Below are 24,761 nucleotides of genomic sequence, written 5' to 3' on the forward strand. Positions count from 1 at the left end.
TCTGCAGTAACAAATGTGAGCAGAACTGAAAGCAGAATGCTTGCTGCTACCTGAAAAGTGATCAGAAAGGGAAAAAAGCAGAAAGGCAGTCATTAAATTTCTACCCAAACCCTGCTCTCAGACCCTTTACCCACCTCAACATGTACAGATGTACACTTTGTAACAGGTAACACTGATGCAGGAGGAATATACTTGCACTTCAATAAATCTTCCCTGGTTTTAGCACCCTCTTTTCTTATCTATAACTGCATTCTGAGGTACCTTTTTTCATGTTCAAGGGGTCTTTTCTTAAGAAGCCTTTCCAACTTCTGTCCTTTCCAAATTGATTTCCTGGTACTAGAGATGTTAAAAATACAGGCAATGATAAGAATATACAAAGCATGAGGAAACAGCTGTTACGGTGATTAAAACTGTTTCAAATGTCTTTTTTTTATTTTTTTCCCTCCTTTTTATTTACCAATCTGCTTTCTAATAGAACTTTAGTTAAAAGGAAAGACATTCACAGAAGATATTTATGAATACAAACACACTGCCCTTCATTAATTCTAATTTGCATGCTGTTGCTGTTAGAAGGCAAGGTTTCTGTTTAATTTCTCTAGGATGAATAATGGCATCTGATTACCAGAATTTAAGTTCTGCTTTTCAAGAATGACATCCCTTCAGGATCACCATGCTTGATGGAATGTAAAATCATTCATGGGATAAACCATATTGAAAGCTATTGCTTGTTGAACTTAGCTTCACATTTCAACAGATACCCTGGAAATTAGATGCATTTGCCATTAAAGGACATAGTTTTAATTAAAATGAATTCTTACCAGTACAATAAACTTGTACATATACACCACTGCTTTGGCAGTCTTACTGAAATATTTGTGATGCCCATCCTCTCACATATATCATGCTGGCTAGAGCATGACCCTAAAATGCTGCCATAGCTTTGAAGTGGTAGCTGCTAGAAGAGATATAAAAGGTACAGGTAAAGATTAAGACACAAAAATTACAAAGCAGAAATGCTCCAGTACGAGTTAAAGATACATATTTCTATTTCATACATCTGAATTTTCTATCAGTAAATACGGAATAAGCAGTGTGTGAAAGACCTGATTCAAAACCGCCAGACTGGACTGCGGATTTTCCTTGAGGCTGGGTTGACATCAAAGTAAGTTTTCCATTGTTTTGGCTCCTTGGAGCTCCATGTCTCATTACCTGGTGGTCTGCAAGCCTTGTGAACGAGAATCCAAAATATTGCTTACATTATTTCACTAACATTGAGAGCCCTGATCTCCAGCCCGACTTGCTCTCCCCACTGCTGGTGGCAATTTTGCTGTTGTTTTCTGTGGTGTCAAGAAGGACCCTTTAGAAACACAACTGGGACACTTTGGTTCCCAAACCAGTACAAGAAGCTACATTTCTCTGCACAGTTCACATAGGTGAAACAGCTAAAACACAGGTGATAAAAGACTGATTATTTTAATATTCTTTGGGGAAAGTACAGAGTTTTATAAAAGCAGGATCCACTCTCCCCTCAAACAGATGTTCCTGCATACCTGTTGAACTACATGGATTTTTGGCACAAGTAAGAGTGGGTGAAATAAATTATGGATGTTGTTTCAGCCTTCAATGATAGGCTTGCAGTGGAAGAAATTCTCAGAATAGATGTAATGCTAGCAAAATACACAGACTATGTCTCCTGCTTCACTGCCAGGATGCTGAATGATCAGTAAATAAACATACACCATTCTCAGAAATGAAATACAAAGCAGAAAGGCAGGAATTCACTCAAAGTCACCAAATCCCTCTACAGAGACAGCTGCTTGTTGATATCATGTCTAAGGTCCAGTTTAAGGAGAAACAAGAATTCTAATATTTAAAGGTTTCTAGGTTATGAAAGTGACTGTATTTTAACACAGCACTAATGTATTTCACAGAAAAAGGTCCATGGTGTCCAGCCAATGGAGAGGTACAGATGATCCTGACTTGATTTCAGAAATTTGAACTGTTTTTCAAACTTAAGACGCTAATTTATAACTTTCTTATGCAATGGTCAAAGGTTATTTCCCAGAAGTTCTCGCTTAATCTCCCAGGGTTGTGGGAGATTAGCTGGTAATTTTTTTAGAAAATCAGTGAATAGATATCACAGGCTTCACTACCATAACCAGGGACAACTGTGTTTTGCTTTGTCAAGAACTTGGTTAGACAAGGAGACCAAGCCATCTTTCCCTTCTAATGCCATGCTGAGGCTTTTGGCCTCAGCACTATTTGCACTATGGCTGTTAAATCTGTCTCTCCCACATAAAGTAGCAGAAGACTCTAGTCTCTCTGGATACAGAAGTCTGATCTTCCTCACAGACATTAAATTCAGATTAGGAGTGTTTTTTCTGCAAATAAAATGCCAATTTCTGCAAATGATGCTCTGTTCACTTCTCTTGGTAGCTTGAAGTTGCAGGCAAGGATGTTTTTCAGAGTGGACTAAAATACCATTAAAGTAAAATGAAACATAAAATCATAAAGAAAAGATAATGCCTTTTCAATCCTATGGAGACATCTGTGATTGCTAGGTAGTTTGCTGAGTGGTGGTACGGAGTAGATCCATCCCGTGCTGATATTCCCCAAGGTAAGAAGACTTATTTTACACCCATGATTAAACCCAGGACTCATCTGCGTGATTTCAGGCAAGAGAGGCAGAGGTTAATAGTGGAGGCAAGGCAAAAGACTGCAGAGCACAAGAGTAACAGAGGTAATTTTTATGCCTACCTGAACCTCTCTGCCATGTATGTTACCTGAGAAACAGTAATTGCTTTTAAAACTGGCAAATTTTTTGTATGCTAATTTCAAATCCATAAATAGAATAAATTAATGGGCTTGATTTGCTCTGATATCTATGTTCAATGATAATGTTCCTCCAAGACAGGACTTTAGGTTACCATCCTTAAAACCTGAACTACCTGGCCTGACTTTCTGACAAATTGTGCTTATCAATGTCTTGTCCAGTAAGACTCCAATATTTTCTTTCCCCTATATGATTTTTTTCCCTGTTTTTAAAGTGTCAATTAGAATAATGAAATTTGCAACCAAAGAGATAATGAAATAAAAAATGCTGGCACTGCTCATTGTCGTAGATTGCATGTTTGGGTGAAAAAGAAATCTTTCTTGTGCAGAAAAATAAATTAAATCTGTGCATACTAAACCCAGAAATATTAAAGACAAAGCAAATCTAAGACTGTCAGAAGAATAAATACTTTTAAAGGGAAATTCCTGGTATCAGTTCTGTTCTTTCAGCACATGGCAAAGCCCTGCAGTATATTCATTCCTTCATTCTGTTCCCCTGCAAAACCTGTCCACTAAGGCCTTAACTTCCTATCAATTCACACCACAGGAGAATCATGCTTCTCTACAGAGGGCAAGCTAAAGCTTTGTTAAATTATTGCCACTAAGGGATATTAAGTCTTCAGGCTGCCCCTTTGTCTTTCCTTCTAGCTGCCTGACTGCTGTTCAGGTGACACTAGGACACTCCTGATTTGAGAGGAAAAATGGGATGCAATGCTGTACTTGACATTGGCCTTGCTGTTCTTAAAAATGCCTTAGAAAGACAGTAAAATACTTTGAGTAGATCTCTGTATTGAGAAGTAACTTTGCCCTGTGTGCTGTGTGTTCCTCACGTGCTCTGGAGGCAGAGTTTTCAAGCCTCCTTTGCCTCACCTTCTGGACTGTGCTAACACTGCCAGTGAAGGCAAAGGGACTGAAACAAGGGATTTAAAGAATAAATTGCTATTCTCAAGTTGAAAAAAAAAAAAAAGATGTGAAAGTCCATGGGTTCAAATGCACTGAGTAAAGCTGTACTAATAGTTTTATGGCAGCCTATTAAGAAGAAACAGAAGCAAACAAAGTCTGGCTCTAATTTGCTACTACAATGTACAGAATATGCCAATATGCCACAGGCAGAGCTAAGTTTAACTTGGCATGTGCCTCAGGTGATGGACCTGGTGCCATAGACAAAGACACAGGAACAGACTAGGTCTACAGACTCACACAGCATCATCCTCCCTCAGAGACCAACAAAATAATACAAAAACCCTTTAAAGCCTCCTGTGCTTTATGATAATCCTCTTTAGTAATAGTAGTCATAATAACAGTATTTTTACATTGTTGATGAGAATTGCACACAATCAGTGAAGTGCCTGGGTCAAGAAGATGGGCCCTGCCAGGGCTGACACGGGCTGATGAGATGTTGAGAAACTGGTGAATAAGATTTGCATTAGTCCTCACCCCCTATCCCACCCCTGGATCAGTGTCACCCAAATAAACGGTGATGTGGTCGAGGTGCGGGGCTGAGGGCAGCCTGCAGGGAAGTGGCCAGCCAGGAAGGAACACAACGCCAGGAAAAAAGGGCTGCCACTTGTTCTCAGGACAGAGCCACCCACATTTTAAACAGCTTTTAAAAATATAAAAAAACCAGCCCTGTTTCTTGTCACAGGTATCCAGAACATCTCTAAACACACACAGATATAGACAGGTATTACTGGAAATTGTAACCAATGCCGAAGCTGCAAAACTGCTCTTTGTTGTAGTTGTTGGGATACAGAAGGGGCAATTTGCTGTAAATAAATATTAAAAAGTATTTTTTCTTAAATGCTTGAGATATTTTTTTTTTTTCCTCCAGTCTCAGTGGTATTTTCCTGTCACTTGCTCCTCCAGTTGTGCTGATCTTTTTATCCTATGTGTGCTCAAGCGTCCGACACAGAGTGTTCTCTCTCCACTGCAAGAGTCATCCCAGTCCCACCCTGGCCCAGCTCACATCCCACCCCAGGCCCCATCCCCGTGGGCTTAGATAAGCCATTCCTTCTTGCTCTCGTCTATGGTCTCCGTGAAGTTGGGGTCATTGTTCATGATGGCGGCGTCGGCGCTCTCGGCTGACTCTGCCCCTTTGGCCTCGTTGGTGTGGTAGGTTCCCTTGTGGCGGAACATGTAGCGGATCAGGAACACCAAGGTGCACAGGATGGTGAAGATCACCACTGCGATGACGCCTGCACACAGGAGGAAAGAAAAGATGCCCCTGGTGAGACCAGCTGCAGACTTCAGCACAAAGAAAGGATCCCAAAATTCCTCTGAGCTGATTTGAAGCAACTTGGGCATGTGGGCATCACCACAATTGCTTGGTTTCCACTACACTAATATTTACATATAGATTCCACTATATACAAATTGCAGCTCCTTGAAGGCTGCTGGTGACTGTCATCCCATAGGTAAAAACTTCAACATTAATACCTTTTTACAGACCTAAGCTTTACTGACCAAGAGGCAGAGGGTGCTGAGTACGTGGGCAGCCCTTTGAAGGTGAAATCTCTATGTTCACTTTCCAGTCAAGGGCTATAAAGACCTATCCTAGCTCCTCTACATGTCCTTGAAAATTGTCTTGGTTCACTGTTGGATCACACCACCCACTAAGCACTGGCTGCACATAATTGCAGATGTTCCTGCTTTATCATCAGTTCTAGCCTTCATTGCTCTCCCTGCAATGGTCTATTTTGGGTTCAACCCTGTTACAGAGAAGTCTCATGGATGTTATCCTCTTAGGCATAGGTATCCATGTGATAAAACAACACTGTTCCTGTTTGGGCCCTTCTCTACAGGCAAAGGAATCTTCTAGGATGAAGATATAAAATTAAAAAAAAAATATTGTTACCAGCCAGAGTTATGTTATGCCACTTTACATTAACTGATGCATTGGGCAGGTGAACTGAGGCTGTTCAAGTGTGGCCTGAATTTTTCTGAGGAATGCAATGCTATCCTTCCAATATTGTAAGGTTTCAAAGTATAAGGCAAAGTTATAAGTAATAATAAAAATATAAATAAGAAAGGAAAAATGACACAGCAAATCAAGGGTAAAGCAATAAACCTAAACCTGGATATGGAAATATGTAGCCTTATTACCAACTGCAATTCAGCCATCAGAGACAAATACTGCAGAGTATTTTAGAAAAGTAGACAGTTTTCTTACCTCCAATAATAGCTGAGTTTCTGTTAACTCCATCTCCTATAGCTTGACCATTGTATGGAAAATCAGCACTTGCTGTAAATAGAGAATTAAAGAAACTTCTGTAAAAGTTCAGAAATACATCCAACATCCTCAGATACAGCTTAAAGAGAACTGTGATTACTAGATATTTATCTATAGATGAATAAATCCAAAAAGATCTGTTAATATTGTCTAATCCCTCAGAACTACTTGCTTGCTCCTCGTAACAAAAATAAAATTAAAATAAAGGAGATACCCTTGGTAAGGATTGCTGCTGGTACAGGAAGACATTTTGTCTTTTACTAACATAAAGTCAGTAAGTTTTAATGGCAAAAAAAGCACAAAACAAACCAAACCCCTCTCTTTTAAAAGTGTGTGATCATACTTATTATTACAGAGATTTTTGCCTTTGTCACTGCTACCTATTAAAAGCTTCAGAAGCTTTCAGGATTTTGTGACCACCATTGGGTACAAATTCAAGCTCCTAGAAAGAAAAAACCTGAATCCCTTCTGCTGCTGCACAGTCCAAGGTAAGAGAGGGGCTGCAGCTTCTGTTGGTCAGAGCCACAGAGCAGCCACTCCCCAGAGCACATGCCAGCACTTTTGCCACTTTGGGAGAAAGCCCAGCATGGCAGCTGGGCCACTGCTGGAGCTGCTTTGGAGCTGAGGAGCAAGACTGTGAGCTGGAGGAGCTGAGGCATGGGAGGCTGTGGATGAGGAGAGCCTCCAGCACACAGGCAAGGAGAGGAAATACAGGCAGATGTGCCAGCATTCACTTGCCAAAGACCTGAAAAGGAGAAACTTCTTGCAGCAAAGTTGGATGAAATTTAATGAATTTGGATGAATTTGGATGGTGGCCTTGGTTTTAACCTCAAGAAAATATCACAGAGGCAATCTCATTAATTAAACTTATCAGCATTTTCTTTATAGTGAGACATATAGTGAGCAACTGGACACTGCAATGACTAAGCAAGCCTAGGGAGATGGGTGAGCAGTTGCAATAATTCCTTCTTTGCCACTGGACTTAGACATTGATTTTGAAATAGAGAAAATGTTGTTAAAAGTGTGTTAACTGGAGCAAATTAAAATCATCAAGGATATGAACTGCTTCTCAGGGCAGCCTTTAAAACCCCACTGTATTTTCCTTGTTTGATAGATTAGGTGATAGTGCCTGGAAATAATCAGTTGCCTTTACAGACCAGTGATGCATTCAGTATACCAAAAACTGGCTGAGGTAATTTGACTGTATTTCTGTTACCATGGACTAAAACTCATAATAAAGTTCCTTTTGTATTGTAAAGCAGCTGCACAAAAGAATGAATGGTTTCAGCTTGCCACATGGCCTGAAAAGAGGTTTGGGGCTAGAGTAGCCCTCTGTGTGCCTACTCTGGGAGACAGTTGAACCAGCTGTGTGTTCAGCAGCTGGATTTTGGCCGGCTGCCTGGGGACAAACAGGAGTGCGCTTCTCAGAGCTCAGCAGAGGGGCCCTGTCCAGCAGTTTTTGCCAGCAGCACTTGTGCCTTTGACATTTGTTGGTGCTCTGGCTCCTGAAAACCTTCATCTGCACCCCTCTGAAATGAATCAAGCTATAAATTGTAAAAGATAAATAAATACCTGGTTCCGTATCATTGGATTTTGCTCCAAAGAACTGTGCCAGGACCATTAATGAAGACTTTTTGGCACAGGATTTATAAACATACCCTTGCAGTGCTAAAAGGGAAGGGCTGGCAGTGGGAAATCCTACTTTTAAACCTGCCCTCCCTATATCTCAAGGAAAATCCTAATGCCAAATAATACTGTGGGGAAAGCATCAGTTTGCCAAATTACAAGGAATTCCTCTGCCATACTAACGCAAAAGGAGGGCCCTTGTCATCTGAGCAGAACCACAGGCAGTTAACAAGTCCTAGTATTTGCTTTAGAGTTGGTCTCCTGTGTCCTCACACAAGAAATCTGAAAACTTACAATGGTCACATTGCAGTCAATGGTAGTTCTTCCTTCCCTTACAATTGAATATTATATTTTATTTTCTTCTAAAAGGTTATTTCAAGAACAATGGCACTAGTGAAGTGTGAAGAAAGAGGAAAGCTGCTGTTCATGGCAGCATGATCCCTCTTGAGCTGCCACATCACACTGGCTATGCTACAAGGGATTCCTGGCAGATGGAAGACCACAGTCTGTGATGTTCAACAAGCACTGAGGCACACTGCAGGATAAGGAAGGACATGATGCAGGATATGGAGCTCCATCCTTGATCTTGTCTGAGAGCTGCTGCTAGGACTGGCCCCAATGCCTCCACACAGAGCCGCTCTCCATGGCACCCAGACATCTTACACACTCAGGAGGAGCTGTCCCTCGGATCAACAAGCACGTGTGATTCACTCTGAGACTCTCCCCTCTGACAAGAAGGAAACAAGAACATGTGCGTGGGAGCAGGGGACACTAGCTCAGCAAGAGCTCATCATCAGATTGGCAAAATTGTGCCCTGCTGCAGCTGCCGGAGAACCAGGTGTGCTACAGGGGAAAAAAGGAGCTTAGACTTTCATGAATTTTTTTTTTAAAGCACTTGCACTAGCGTTGGCAGATATTATCACCATAATTCATTAATTGCTGTTCTATTATTCTTGTGCCACCAAGTCACCTGCTTGTGTATTATGGGGATTTTTTGACTGAAAAGTTGTATCTAAAATCTCATCCAAATGTGGGGTTATAGAATATATTTTGCTGCAAAAATATCCATCAATTTTTTTACTTGAAGTATTACTATAGATGGATAAAGGAGAAAGAAAACAACTAGTTTCCTTTTTTAATAGGACGTTCCCTTGAAATTCTCCAGTAGCTTCTCAAAAGATCAGAAAGAGCTATAGGTCAGAGGTCTAAGAACCACAAAAGGGCAATTCCTGCCACAGCAATTAGGCAGAAAAGAACATATGAGGGTACAGTCCTTGACCCTCCAAGATGAGCTTAACAGAGTATTGTGCCCAACAGGTACCAAGTGCAGGTATTTCAGACACGAGTTACATCATTCAAACGCATGGGGAATCCTCTCTGACCTTACTACAGTCAGATTCCTTAGCAATATTAAACCAAAAAGACAAGTAAAAGGAGTTTTTCTTCCTTTGCTGCTGGAATTCAGGAACTAAAAGAGGAAAGAACACATTAGAGCATGCTGACAAAGGGACAGCAGGAATACTGATCCTCTGGTAAAAACACAGAAGACTATATAAAGAGCTGTTCATAGGTTGTAAAGAGTAATTCCTAAAACAAATCTAGGTTTCTCCAAGTAGCCAGAGTCTCATGTGTGTGACTCAAAACATGAAGAACAGAGCAAAGAGATTTTTAATCTGTCCTGGGGAACAGAAAATCTATCCTGAAAAGCTAAATATTGACCCAAGAAATGTCCTGCCAGCTGCCTGAAATCCTCTTCTCACGCAGCTGTGGCACAGAGCCATCAGTTTGCTGTCACAGCGCAGCAAAGACCTTTTCCTAAAACCTGCAGCTAGTGCAGGGGCAGATTGCTCTGTACCAGGAAATGCTAAGCTCCTCAGTGGCTTATGAACATCCCTTCGTTTGCTTCCCTTCCAGGATCCAAGCTGGCTGATGCTGTTCTTTGCATTGCTGTTGTTTGCACCCTGTCTTTCCCCATCAGGTCATCAGGTTTGCTTCAAACACCACCATCCTGAAGCTAATTTATGTGAAAGGACACAGTGCACTTTGCTTTCTCTTTCTTTCATGGGTTGCTGCTTACAAGGCCATGGTATAAATAAGCACAGAGTAAACCTACAGAGTCTGTACTTATACTTTGCTCTTTTCAACTTTCTGCTATTAGGGTAAATGGGGTTGAAGAAACTTTGCAGCACCTGAAAGGGTGATTAAAGACTGACTGCAGGCAAATTCCATATTCTGGCCATCATTTTAATGGCATTTGAAGCTTTAGATGACCACAAAAATGCAATAGGAGACCTACCATCCTTCAGCATGCCCAGCATGGTCATTGCCACAGTCAGATGCAAAACAGCAGCCCTTAATGAATGGAGAGGGAAGATGGGACTGGATAAACAGAGCACAATTAGGATTAGATGTTAAAGATGATAGATGTGCTTGGTTTAGCTGAGTGAATTAATTCTGCTTCATTATGACAGGCATGATTTTGCATCTACCATTTTCAGAGGGAAAATATTTTACAATGGATCCCACAGAAAAGCCTTTTGTAAATTCACAAAATTGAGATAAAAAAATAACCTTGGCAAAGTAGTCCAGAAGGTGAGTGTGGGCTGAGAAATGAGCAAAAGGCTGTTCGGTAAAGGCAAGGGGAAACCCAAAACCAAAGCCAGGTGGCCATTTTCAGGTAAAGAGCAGTATCAAGAAGTACACAGTAAAAAGGCAAATTTTATTTTGAGACACATTAAGGAATGTTATACATAAGTCACTGAAAGCAATTTTTTTAACTGAACTTTTTTTCTGAGTGGGCAAGTCTTGGTTAAAATATACCACACTACAAAGGAAGATACAGTTTAGATTTGCTCCAAAAAAGGAAGTGTGAGAGTTATCACAGGTCTAAAACAATCAATGAAATGTGAGCTTGTTCAGACTAAATCTTTTGTGCTGCAAGACTTCTTTGTCCTTTCATCTTTACAGATGTCCACAGTTTTGAGAGGTGTTTGTCCATTGCTAAAACCAGTTGGGTTTTCACATAAATATGAACTGGAAAGCAACCAGAACCACCAGATCAGGTGATCACAAGGAACATGAAACCCACATCAATCAAGGCATTGATTAGAAACAGAATAGTAAGATAAAATAAAAGATGTGAACTGTAACTCCTTCCTAATTCTATTTTGCAGCCAAGCATCCAAGAATAGACTTTGCAACGACAGCAAACGCTCATTTACATGTTAAGATTTTGAGAAAGTGTTGGACACTAGATGCATTCACTAATCTGGTTCTCCATAGGACCACAGCACAGAGAAAAATAAAAGCAAGCTCTCTGGTGTCATTCTGTAAATTATGTCAACTCTGCTGGTCAGGTGAGACCATACTGCTGTGGTTTGAAATGACAGAGCTCTCCTTATTACAGACTCTAAGTACAGAACCTAATTGCTTGACTCTTGATAGTAGAAATTAATGTGCAGTCACAGCTACATTCCCCTTCCTGAAGGGACTGGATCACAAGTGAAACTCTGAACACATGCACAGAAATGATGGAGCAGGAGTAAACAACCCCATAACACAGTCCTATATCAGAGGTGAGCAACACAACCCTTAGAGTGCCCTTTCGTGCTCATCCCACTGCCTGTGCCCATCCCATCCATTTCTCTCCACCTGAGTTTGGCTCTGGGAAGAGCTCTCATGACATGTAAACTGAAGCAATTCAGCAAAAGAAAAAAGAAATCTGAAGCGGTATGAAAAAAAGCTGTCGCTTTTAAAGCACATTTTTTTTGTCTTACTTTGTATTGAAAGTTCATATGTTTTTATCTTTTAAATGAATACATCTATTTTTTCCTACTTCTCTAAGCTGAAAACTCAGAAAGGAGGAAAACTACCCCTACTCCTGCTTTTCTAGGCATTTGAGAGCAGATTCTGAGGGAGGACTGTTTAACATCAAACTCTGTTAACATACTTTACTTGAAGTCCTACAAACATCAGGTTAAGTAGAGAAACAAGAATTTGGCTGAAGAGATTTTAATATTAAACACCTCCAAGTTTAAAAAAAACCCAAACTCACACTTACACCCCAAAAAATACCTAAAGTATATTATTAACCATGCTGTTTGTCAAAGGTCAGCTTTGTTCTGGCATACTATGTGGGGTCAATCGTCACTCCTTGAATTTTTAGTGATGCCTCAAGTGTAGTGTTAGAGGGTTATATGCATGTCCCTATTATGAACCGCTTTCCTGACTTTATGGAAATAGAAATCTTCACAGTCACAGACTTAATAATTTTTTTTAGCACAAGTTGCAGGATATTGGAAAAAATACACCCACTTAGCAATTCTGTAACTACCAGAACAGACATGCTGCTTAGAGGGAAAATTGGGGCTTTTAATTTTAAAAATGTCATCTTCTTCTCTCTGTTGCCAATAATGCTAATTATTTGGAACATGCAAATCTCCATGTTGGAACAAAATTCACTAATTTCTTCAGTCTTTTACAACCATTTTGACTGGGGGGATAGAGAGGAAAAAACCCTAACGTAAATGATAAAAAATCCTCCAATGCATTGGTGCTATTTGGACCAATTACTTATACTAAGTTTTGTTAGGTATGTTCAGTTAGATCAAAAATATTTTGAAAGGTTATTTTTTTTATTTTCCCTGAGAACTTCTCATTGAATCTCAAGCGGTTTTTATGTCAGCTTCTGGTGAGTTCCACTGAGACAGATATATGTACAGAGATCATGGAGAATACAAAACTGTGGGTTTACATTTTTAGTGTGAAGGCTCTCCAATCCTGACTTTTTATTCCAATACAAAATGAGTATAAATTAAAAATGGTGGCTTAATAGAAACATTGTCCTCTGAACACCCTTCTGCATGCAAAAGCCTGGGACAGTGGGAAAGTAAGTGGGGATTATAAAAGAAAGTGTTCTTGGATGTTACTGTAAAAACAAGCATGAATTTTAGAATGAACAATGGAAATGCTAACAATGAACAATAGCAGTGCTGGGAGAAAATGAAGTGAAAGCTCCCTGGTCAATGAACTGGGACAATACTCAACACTACACAGCAGACAACCCAACCAGTAAAGACAGCTATTTGTGAATTGCTGTGTTACCAACCCTTTAACTTCCTTCTGCAGGTGAGCTCGGCTGTCCATACTCTTAAGGAGAGGAGGAAATGGAGTTTTATCTCTAAGAGATAAAGAGAGAGTTTGTACACTCACTTAGTTCTCACTAAGAGAGATGTACAATTTTTTTTTTTTATCTTGAAAGGTAATCTTCCTAGTAAAGGGACTGAAAAACTTGTGTCTTATTAGGAGACCCAACCCTGCACCTTGAACTCCCCCAGTCAGTCCTGGATGAAACAAAACTGAAAACATTCCTGCACTGTCTGTTGGGATGGGTTAGGTGATTATCCCTTGCTTTCTCTTTTGTATGATTGTTTCACACCTTCTTTGGCACACAAGCAAGTAATTGTACAAAGTAGTGGTAAGGCAAGACACTTCATAATACTACTATCTGGTAGTTGTAAACTACAGAATTTTATTCATTTAAAAAGGAGAACAGACATTTAACATCACTTTTTGATTTTATCTGCAGCTGAACTTCAGCTAGTTGGATCTCAGGGTTAGTATTTTGAACATTTGCTCTGCCAGATTTCCAACTGTTTTGCAGCACATTAGAGCACCCTCATCCATCAAAGACCTAAACTCATCTATCTTTTAATTCCTGGTAGCGACATCTGTTTGACACAGAGTCTCACTATGACTCCAGACAAGAGTCATGCTGGCCTAAGCTATAACTTCCACGAAAATTTTATGAGCAGTGCTTACATTTCACCTGTTAAGGAAGATTCACAAATACTTCCTTTTATAATTAATGCAGAAGATGAAGTGTTTTGGTGCTCTCAAAGGAACAGAGGAGTTAATGCTGGTCAAAGCCTGGCTGTATATAGCTAATCACTGACAATGGACCCAGAGGGAATATGTGAAAGAAACACCCCTTCCCTCCCTCCCAAAAGCAGAAAATCCACCTCAATGACCAAGAATACCAAACAAATCTGTAAACTTATGGCAGGTACAAAAAAAGGAGGAAAAAAAGAGAAAGACTCTGACTGGGGACAAGAAATGGGTCAGATTGGAGAGTTTAAACCTAAAACCCCCTTTAATAGCTGTAATGACCTGACTGTAATCTAGAATAACCTCTTACACAGGAAGTGTGTTTCTGCCTGAGGAAAGGAAAAAGAAAGCAGTTATATGAAGTGCTCAGGCATCTAAATGCTTCCTTCTCTACTCCATTTTTTCCCCTAATTTATGCCATCTCTATGTTCCTGGTTAAGATTAGTACTTGTGTAAAAAATAAAGTCTTTGCAAAGGATGGAAAAGACTCTCTTTTTAGTACTAGCACCTTCTCCTGACATTAGGTAGCAGCATTAATATTCAAATCACTGATTATGAAACAGCTACAATACTGGTCTGTCAACGAATGCCAGAATTTACAAGCTTGGCAGTCTGCCAGCTGTCTGATACACTAGACAGAATGTCAGAAATCCCACACAGAAATTATATAGTCTTAAAGTTAAGAGAAAGCTATGCATAATTGTGTGAAGGAGCTACATGAGATTGAGGGAGGCATTTTTATTCCAAATCAATAGAGAGATTTGCAGTAATTCAAGCACCATAATTAAACCCTTTAAGGATGAATCAATGATTGAGCCAAATTTCAGACAGATGCTCTTCCTAGTTAGCTGTTTGATGGGCAGGAGAAAAATTGAACCTCTTGCATTTAAATGTTCACCACTTACCCTCTTGTCTGCAGGAAACACTTGGTGCTTAGAATCTGAGCTATGAGTTTCTGCTAGACTTAATCCCTCCTGACTAACAAAAAGTGCTACCTTCTTGTTTGAAAACAACTCAGGTCAAGGGCATGGACTTCTGAGACAATATTTATATTGGGAGCATGGGGGATGAATGCTGGTCACTCTCAGTAGAGTAAACAATCACAGAAATGCACCAGAGTGGCAGTGGAAGAACCTGCTCACCCATAGGGCAGGTTGCAAGTGCATCTTCAGTCTCTTATATAAAGAGTATACATATTAAGTTACCTTACTGGCAGACAAACAGCCTCCCAGTATTTACATGCCATGTTAATTAAAAAAAACCAAACAAACCACTGTGACTAATCACTAACCCTGAAGAGAGAATTTGGCATGATTCTCTGATTGCAGTACAGGTTTGCTATGCTTGAAAAAGGAGGAGCGTCATTTTATTCTAGGAAATGCCTTCATATCTATTTCTAATTTTGCCAACACTAGAAGATCAAATTTAGATGTGTAAGGCTGCATCATGAACAAAAGTGGTGAAGCTCCTCTGTGTCCCTGCCTGGACTTGCGTGTCCTTGCAGGAAGCCTAGGGAAGTGACCCTGCTCTCCTGCCATCCCCTAAAAGAGAGAATGAGCACTTTGTCACATGTCAACTAACTTTATGTCACATGTAACGTGTCACATGCCACTAACTTACATGCTCACACTCTTGGACTCACTGATGTGTATAGGACTCTTTCAATGTCTGTGGCCAGGAGAGGAGTGTCTTATTCATGTGTTTGTGACCTAAGACCACTTTGAGGGCTGCATTGTCACCCATCAGCAAATAACACCTTTGATCCTTCCTTCCCACTGTGCCATTTGTAACAAGCCCTTGACAAGGGCAAAAGATGTTTTCCATCTTCCTAGCCACATCCACACCAGCACACATCTGACCCAGCTTCTCCTCAGGTGCTGCTGCTCTTCTCTCTGAGATGTGGTACCAGTGGTCATGGGGTGAGATGTGACTCAACCCATGGTGTCTGAATCTGGAAGGTGACCTTCAGCACTGCCACCAGTAATATGAGTCACACTTCCTCTGAGTGCAGAAATTGGCTGCTCTCTTTCACTTTACAAAGAAATTAGCTGGCCAAATAGGCGAGCTTGGATGTATGGCCAGTGCTCAGTGCTGTTGCTCCCTTCTTCTGCCATCACTTATCAAAGGAAGAAGGATGAATTCATAACAAAAAGAGAGAGAATCCTGCAAGCAGCTGTTTTAATATCGATAACAGTGGTACATGATTTTGCAGGACATGCTCAGTATAGGTATCAAAGTAAGCTGTTGATTTGTAAAAGGCAAGACCTTTCAACTATTACAAAAAATAAAGAGCATTTAGGGTTTAAACATACACAGTCAGAAAAAAGTCACACCACTTGAAGAATGTTGCAGATGCAGCATTTAATCCTGCTCCATTTAATTTGAAATATGTTGAAGCTAATATAGGTTTAACTAAATTCCATGTTAAATACTCTAGATGCCATTCTGTTCATACTCAGAATAAATGCATCTTGCAGCTACAGAGTGCTATGACAACTTAGGGCTGCTAAAGCATAACTTGCCAGCTATTGTGTGTACCTTGCCTTTCTGGATCTCCAGCTTTTACTAAATTCAAGATTGGGTGGTTTGGCAAGCTGCAGCACATTTTACATAAAACAGAGAGGTATATCCATGTTATAGGTTTCTTTCATGCTTTATTTATATAAATAAGAAAACTTTGGAGGTGAAATTTCATTAGCAATAAGCAGAACCTTAGATAAAAGCACCCACACACTGAACAATGGCATTACAATAATATGCAATTTCTAATTATAACTACAAGGCATTTCAAGTGTGGATTTTTTTTTACTACTAAAATAATAGTGTTTGGGCTTTTTTTTTTTTTGCTCCTCTACAATGGGTAAGGTGTCAGCTATCAATCACCTATATCTTAGCTAATTTGAACTGAGAGATATTAAAAACTCCTTGCCATTAGCTTTTTTTTTAACCAATGCAGCAATAATAGATATTAAAATTCACACCAATACAGTTAAAGGCTATAGAAATTAAAACTTTTGTTTTGAATTGTATGCCAGATAGGTAATTCAATGGTTTGGACAATATATAAAGGTAGATATGTTCATTGATCAGGCTCTTTTTAGCCTCTTTTCTACACTCCTATTGATGTAACCAAGGCAAATTGGATAGTCTGACATGAACTGAGATAATACTGATGGGAGGAAAACACACGAAGTGAACTATATTGACGATCTGCTTGGATGTCACTGTTGACCTTTTTCTTTTAAATCAGCAGAAAGTCACGTTCCAGAAAAGAATGACTTGTTGAATTCCTGTGCTTCATCACCACCAAGAAAGGTTCACCATAGCAACAGGAAAAGACTATGCATTGTGAAAATACTCACAAGCTGAACAAGATCATGGTTTAAGATAATGTCTCAGGAGCATGGCAAAATGCCAGCCAGAGGTGGGGAGGTGGCTAGCAAAGGAATTTAAAAAGATCTAATATTGTAAATGTGAAATATATGTGTATTCAAGGCTAACAGAAAGTGCAAAACTGAATTGACAAACTGTACAGCTCATTTGTCAGGGGAGAAAATCAACAGGGCTCCTTATTGATAATTCCCTGAACTAGTTTTTAAAGGTTAACTGTCAAGTGACTGAAGCATGTCATTATGATTTTCCCTTTAGCCTCTCTGTTAGGGCATCCAAAATGTTTGGCAGCTAGCAGGAGATGTTCATGCAGTAACTACACAGAAGAGTTTAAAGAAAACATTTCATGTAGGTCACCCATCAGGCAGAACCTGCTTAACTTCTAGTAATTATCTGCAAAATCTGATCCAGCACTGTAGTTGAGAGGTGAAAGGATCATTACATTTGTCGTCTGGTGTATCTGTTATATTTAGACACTTATCTTTGATCCCCTCCTACAACATTTTTCAATCCTCAAAGTTCAATCCCACAATATTTGAGAAACAAAACTAAAAACCTAACCTTAACTCAAAATATGAGTCAGGATGAGTTCAGACTATGTCACTGAATGAAATTTAAACCATATGATTCTTCCCACAAATTTTTTCCTGTTTTATTTTCACTATGAAACATCTATCCTCAGCTCTCATGTTTTGTTAAGAATTATTTAAAATTAAATAGGTAACATAACACTAAAAATTACAGATAAAAATGTGTTAGAGATGAGAAACGCTGCACATAGCAATTGCTACTTTCAAAGACGTTATTTGCAACCATTTCTTTGTGGCAAAGTGTGAGTGGCTTTTGCTTTAATATTACTACAAGTCCTTCAGTGAATTTCAAAGTTGCTTTTTGTCTTTGTCCTTTCAACCAGTTTAGTAAAGGAGTAAATTCACACTGAGACAACAGAGACTATTACAGTTCTGGAGCCAAAAACTTATGCCTCTGATTCCTCTATTTTCTCTCTCAACGTGATTTGTGTTAGAAAGTCTTAAGTAGGGTTTGGAAAACACAAAAAAATCCTCAGTGGAAACTGCCAGTTTACTAATGCAAAGTGACACTAAACCCAAGTATTTTAATTTAGATGAAGATAATTTTGATGACTGACAGGCTATGACTTTGATGACTCAAGGTTACACAGTCTACAGAATACATTTTTCCTGTGACTGAACTATCTGTGTCAGACCACCACGGATACTTTCACAAAGACTTGGTTGTTTTTACTGATATTGGTAAATGCTGAGATACCTCCTCTTTGTATCATGGAAATGCCAGCCACAGTAGAAGCCAGACATTGCCCACGAACACCTGAAAATCCTTTTACTCCTGAACCAGTGAAATGCCACTCCTTTGCTGTGAAATTTACTTCTACCATCACAACTCACCTGACATTGTTGCTTTCTTTGGTGTACAGCAGTCCCTCACTATAAGTCTTTGAAGCAATATGATCTTCTCCCCCTGCTGCTGTGGATCACCAGAGAGGACAAGACAAGGGATTCCTAGCTCCCAGTCTTCCAAAAACTAATAATTACTGAAAGTGAAGCTGGGTTTCTTGAGCTTTGTCTGCACATGACTTGAAACAGTTAAGTCTGGCTATGGCAATGAAATCTATTTTTTACTGACAGAAGTTAACAGACAGCTTGAGCTAACCTACTAGCATGCGGCATGTTCCCTGACATCCTTCACACTGTCTCTGTGTCCAAGTACTACAATTTAGCCAGAAGAAAAAGTGTAAATTGTAATCTGTCAGGTCAACAAAGTTTACAAGATGAGATTGAGCCGACACAGGGTCAAGCATAATAGCATGTGCCAAGGACAAACACGACCTCTTTCTCTGAACTGCAGGAGCTATTAGGAGCTGTGCAAATATCCTGAGTAAATCCCACCATAGTCTTTTGTTAGCTTGCACTCAAATGAAGTGGAAAGAAAAGTAACCAACAAAAATTAACAACCAAAGCCCATTAGATGCACATAATTCACAGCAGCAGCACATCCTCAAGGAGTTTATGGCACACTTTTTAAAGACATGAGCCAGTGAAGAATCCTACAGAAAATGTGTTTGTAAAGAAAGAGGAGTACAGACCATAACCTTCAGGTACAAACAGGTCTAATAATTTCAGAGAAGGAAGGGACTATTAATTTATGATGAAAAAAATTCAGGTAGAAAAGTGCATGTTATAAGTGGGGAAGAGACATACTGAAATCTTACAGTAGTACGGCATGGCAGCAAGGAGGGAATGGCAGGTTTTAGAGAATGGTACTGCTTGTATTAATGTGTGGGATCCTCAGCTCTATAAGGATCTCTGTCTCTCCTTAGAAACAACTGCCCTACTTCTCTGCTGAAGAAGAGATGAAAGGAAATGCTGCAAGGAGTTCCTTGACACTGCAAGGAAAAAAGTCCTATACAACAACAAACCAACCCAACCAACCAACCAACCAAACACCCACAAAAAAACAAACCTCAAAGGTACAACTTTGACATGTGCTTCTGAGAAAGACATATATACCTGCCTCCTCTCATTTAAAAACTGGCATATGGATGCAACTGCAAGCTCAAAAACTAATCATTATCAAAATCAAGTTTTTCCTCTAGCATTTTAATTTTATACCACTTCAAACAACAAATTTGCCGGGACAGGTTCTAATTTACACTCTACAATTGAAATCAGAATGAGGACAAAACGCAAGGGAAGCATCAATGTATGCCTGACCCTATAAATCTAAAGGTAACCTGATACTCAAGAAGCAAAAGAGAGAAAAAAATCCTCTAAAGTTAGCCACAATGTATATTTTCAGGGCCTGTCAGTCACAAAGCAGGGTGAGATTGCTGAGATCCGCAAATTGTTTTGGCTTCCAGCATTTTCAGCACAAGATGAGTACCACCATGACTAATGGGATTTTCTATTAAACATGGCCTACAGAAAGTAGACATTCCAGAAAACAAAATCAGCACTTTAGCACTTTACATAAATGCATTTATGCCTAAAATTAGATTTACTTTTTTTTTTTTTTTTTTTTTTTGTATGAAGCTGACTGAAATATACTCACTTATTAGGGATACTTTATAAGAAATGCTACTGTACTTTATTTATATATACTTGAAGCTTTTTGCTGACTACACAGAAAGTGCCAGCACATCAGTTAGGTCAAAAGTCAACATTTAAATAACCTAAGAATTACAGAAAAGAAAAATAAAGCATAGTATTTGTAAAAAAAAAAAAAAAAAAAAAAAAGGAAAAAAAACCCCTCCTCTGTAACTGCATTTAAAAGTAGGGGCAAATTTCTGTCATTCAAGTTTTGCATCTCCTACTGTGATTACAGCCCTAGAGTCACCTATCAATCATTTAGCTCTCATTTTTGCTTTTCTTTACAGAGGAAGGCAGACAGGTTTCTTCTCTGAACTGCTCCACTGAGTTAATGTGACCTTACCTGAGTCTAAGTGCCAGGGGTCGGTGGCGGCCGACATTGGTGGGATGGTGAGTGGAGACGCTCCGCAGTTGGATTCCACCAGTTCTCCTTGGATGTGGACGTGGGAGGAGGCGTTGGTAGGTCTCAGAGCTGCTTTGAGTGGAGCAATCTGGTTGAACTGGACTCTCGATAGGCAGCCAGTGAATCCTGGGGTGTTGTATTTATATATGTCTTGGTCAATCTTCCCAATTTCTATGGGAAATGGAAGAGGGGAAAAAATTAATGAAAACAATTCATTGCTTTGGAAAGCACAATTGGTCTGAACACATTGATTCCCAGAGCTCAGTTCCCAAGTCCCTCTCTGAAGGAGACTGAGATTATGTCAGACCCTGACAGGTTTCTTTAGATTTCATTACAGATTAAAGCTGGAAACCTTCAGGCCTTACCATGACTCGGTTTCACTGCTATGCTATCATTAAAATGAAAGGCTGGAATGAAGGAGTCAGTGAAGGAGTCATCAAAGAACAAAAGGCCAGGAAAAAATTCGGAGAAGAGTATTGGAAGAGAAGGCAGAAGGCAGAAGGACAGTCTTGTGCCCGGTCTCTCCTCCCAGCTGAAGCCACTGCTGTGAGAGATGCCCCTTCCTTAGCCCTGGTCTATTGCCCTCTCAGTTCTCCTGGGGGGGCCAGGAACACTTGTGGTCACTCCTGTCCCTCTCCTGTCTCCTCATGAGGAGACCAAGTGTCCCTTCACCAGAAGACCAAACATCAAGGGACTTCCTGAGTCCCTTCACCAGGGAGCCAAGTTTCCCTTCACCAGCAAGCCACGTGTCCCTGTGGCCTGAGGTGGAAAACCATCCATCTCCGGTCTCCTTCCTTTATTCCCCTGCAGTGCTGAGAGGGGGCAGAACCTCATCCAGCCCTGCTGAAGGCTGAGGGAGCTGAGACGCTGCTGACAGTCACTTTACTGCTGTGGGCTGACAGATAAGCTGGCAGCTGGTATCCATGAGCTAAACAGAGGGCTCTGCCACCACTTTTTAAAAACAGCTGCTGTCCCTCAAAGTTGCCCCCCAGGGTAGCTTTCTTCCTTCTTAAACACCAGCTAAGATGACCCTAAAATCATGTAAAATGCCTTTACTACCCAGGAAACTGGTGTCTGCTCCCAGCTCTCTGAATTCTGCCGGGACCTGTTGGAACAGCCTGAGTCACAACCAAATCAAAACTGTCCCCCTCTGTCATCCGTCTGCATTAGAGGGGTATTAACATTTCAAAGCCTCTCTGCAGTGTCTAATATAATATTTACAAGACAGTGGGAAATTTGGCTTCCTTTCTTCTGTGGTAACACAGAGTGAATGAAAAGAACACATGGAATCATCATTGTGCTGTATGAAGGACTATTACTCCAGAGGCACCAAGATACTTCCAACCATCTTTCCTTGGGTTGCTGGGTTAATGCCTGGCCCTTGAAGTCAGTGGAAAAAGTCATACGGAGCTGAGCAAAGAAGTAGAGGGAGAGAGCAGACAGAAAAGAGGGAGCAGCACCACGTTATTCAAAGCACCACGTTATTCAAAGGCAACCTTTTCAGATAGGAACAATGATAATTGTTGAAAAATTTGTTTTTTGTAGAAAAAAAAATGCCCATAAATTACAAGATTGTGTCATAAAAAATAAAGGAAGGAGGACAGAGGTGGGGAAGAAAAGCTTCTGAGAGGTGTGAAGAGGAAGTGGGAAAGGGTTTTATTTTAAGAATTTGGGGATAAACTGGGAACCAAACTACATCTGGGTTTGAATTTTGCTACAAAAAAAGAAAAAAACCCAACTGAATTTATTAGAAAATGCATTACGAATCTATTGAAAATGTCTGTATTCAGTTCTAACCAAATCAGGAACAATGATATGAGGTCTAAGATGTTTAGTGTCCTTAAAAACTAGCATGATATATATGCCAGTGCTATATTCCTCCGCATACTGAGGGCTTGGCATCAGGGATACATACATGGAGTTCCAAGGCTACAAACCAGACAAACCATTTAATTTTTGGGGTTTACACCCTAAGCATGTAGTGTGAGAAAACTGGTTGAATAGGGTCAAATCTAGAGCATGACTGAAACAACTTCTTGGTATTCACATGGAACTAAGACTTTTTCTGTCTTTGCAATCATGTGGGAATGATAAACATGCAACTTTTAAGTACCCCTCATACCTAGCACAAGGGCACACAACAAAGATGTGAAAATTACTTGCATTAAATCATTATACAATCCACTATACAGGAATGGATTTTCTAGTACCTGCATTTTCCCTTCTTTTTCTCACTTGAGAATGCCTTTTCTTTGCTAGTGCTTATCCAGCCTGTATTAATGCTACACATTTCACGAGCTGGCAGCGAGCAGTGACTGTCACCTCTGACAAAGTGGACACATCCTCAGGACTCAGATAAGGACTAACTTAAATGCTTACAATAATTGTATTAGTCACATCCAGCTCTCCTTTGAAAAAGTAGTTTGACCAAACCATTAGCAACATCTCCTTAAAAAATTTGATTGTAAGTAAAAAACTTCACCCCATGCACGTATGTTTTCCATAGTTAGTAGAAAAGCTGTACAAAAGCCAGTTCATGTATTTGAATGCTACCTGCAGACCACATCACTCAGACAAAGTTCCTTTCTGACCAGAATATTCACTCTCTCTTATTTCAATAAAATATTCATGGCATATTCAGTGAAGAGCTGCATTTTTGAATAATCCTTATAACCTAAGAAACAATTACAAGACTCTTCAAACACTGTAACCACTGTTGTTAACAGTTTAGTGATTTCACTCATTTTATCTATTCTGTGGAGCTTCATGCAGAAGCTAATAGCTCCCACACACAATCCTGACTGACAAGAACAAAGATCCATGAATATGACTCTGCTAATTTAACAACATCAGTGCCACGCTTCTCTAACTCAGAAAATAAGTGATGGATACTAGGTACTGAAAGAATTAAAAAAACAACAACAAAACCCCCCATCCTAACAAGGCACCTTGCTAAAGACCCACACTTTTTGTTTAAAACATTCTACAAGTGACGGCTGTGAAAATCATCCCATGCAAATTTCCTGCCAGCTAACATCTCATCAGTGCTAGAACAGTATAGATCAGCTTCCATGACTGTGAACATGTTCTCGCCCCTGCATGTCCCTTGGGGCTCAGCACACTGATACCCTCTGATGTTAGGCCATTACACTTTGTATCCCTGTGCATTTGAGCCTAATAAACCCATTCCTGGGGAGTGCAGTGATTGCAAAATGAAATATGTCTTTCTTCTCATGACTAAAATTCAATTTTCTCCCTGTAACAAAGGGGAGAAAATCAAAAGATGATTACAATGACATTATTTAAAAAAAGGAAATGTACAATGCAACTACTTTGCATTATTCCAATTTTTAGCAAATAAGCTGCTGGAAAGTCATATAAATATTACAGCATACAGTATTATCATTACCCAGTAACAACATTTATATTATTGCTTCCAGATCGGATGCAACAATCTACTGCTGGCAACTTTCCCTCAGGTATATCTGTAATGAAAGACTGCAAAAAAGTCACTAGGCCCCTTTTTTTACTTCAACCCGTTTTAACCATTTTCTGCCTTGATCACACAACCTTCTGACATGAGATGAAGGCCACAATTACACAAGACCAGTCAGGTGAACCCATTCCAGCACAGATGCATTGCGGTGTACAAATCCTTAACACTAAGCATTCACACAACTGCCCACCCACATGAATTAAACATTTTGAAAATTTATAAAACATGCACATGGTATGCCAAGAATTTCACAGATGTCACCTCATGTCTTGTGTGTTATCATTCGCTGAAGATATCTTTAACATCAATTACTTGTTATTTCTGTTTTGCTATTTCTTTAACAGTAAAAAGATACAGGAATTTAATCCTTAGTTGCTCATTTTGATTTCAGGACTTATTTCTCACAGTTGTGGCAGAAATGTGCCACATTATGAGGAACATAATACTATTTCTGTCTTGGAAATTATGTGCCACTACTGAAGAAGCACTTTATCCACTAGGAGAAGAGATGCAAAGAACACCTATTTTCAAGCATATTTCACAGAATCACAGAATATTCTGAGTTGGAAGAGAGCTACAAGGATCACTGAGTCCAACTCTTAAATAAATGGCCCTTGTGGGGATCAACCCACAACCTTGGCACTATGTGCACCCAGTTCTAACCAACTAAACTTATCTATGACACAAGGCACCATTCATGAGTACCCAACATGCTGAAATGGATTATTTTATGAATCTAGACGAAAACAAGCAAAAATAAGAAATAAATTATAT

The 24,761-nt window shown here is 39.8% G+C and overlaps 1 protein-coding gene across 1 annotated transcript in view; it reads right to left on the minus strand.

Moving 5' to 3' along the window:
* Positions 1 to 440: 440 nt before the first annotated feature.
* CNTNAP2 (contactin associated protein 2) overlaps positions 441 to 24,761 on the minus strand; it is a 1,012,072-nt gene continuing 987,751 nt past the window's right edge. The window contains exons 22-24 of the mRNA XM_041466404.1: positions 20,432 to 20,662; positions 6,002 to 6,073; positions 441 to 5,027 (exon numbers count right to left, since the gene is read on the minus strand). Of these exons, the coding sequence (XP_041322338.1) occupies positions 4,828 to 5,027; positions 6,002 to 6,073; positions 20,432 to 20,662 (503 nt within the window). The 3' untranslated portion in view covers positions 441 to 4,827. The remainder of the gene's footprint in view (positions 5,028 to 6,001; positions 6,074 to 20,431; positions 20,663 to 24,761) is intronic.

The sequence above is a fragment of the Pyrgilauda ruficollis genome, unplaced genomic scaffold, assembly GCF_017590135.1.
Source record: "Pyrgilauda ruficollis isolate IOZ18807 unplaced genomic scaffold, ASM1759013v1 scaffold2, whole genome shotgun sequence".
Taxonomy (NCBI): domain Eukaryota; kingdom Metazoa; phylum Chordata; class Aves; order Passeriformes; family Passeridae; genus Pyrgilauda; species Pyrgilauda ruficollis.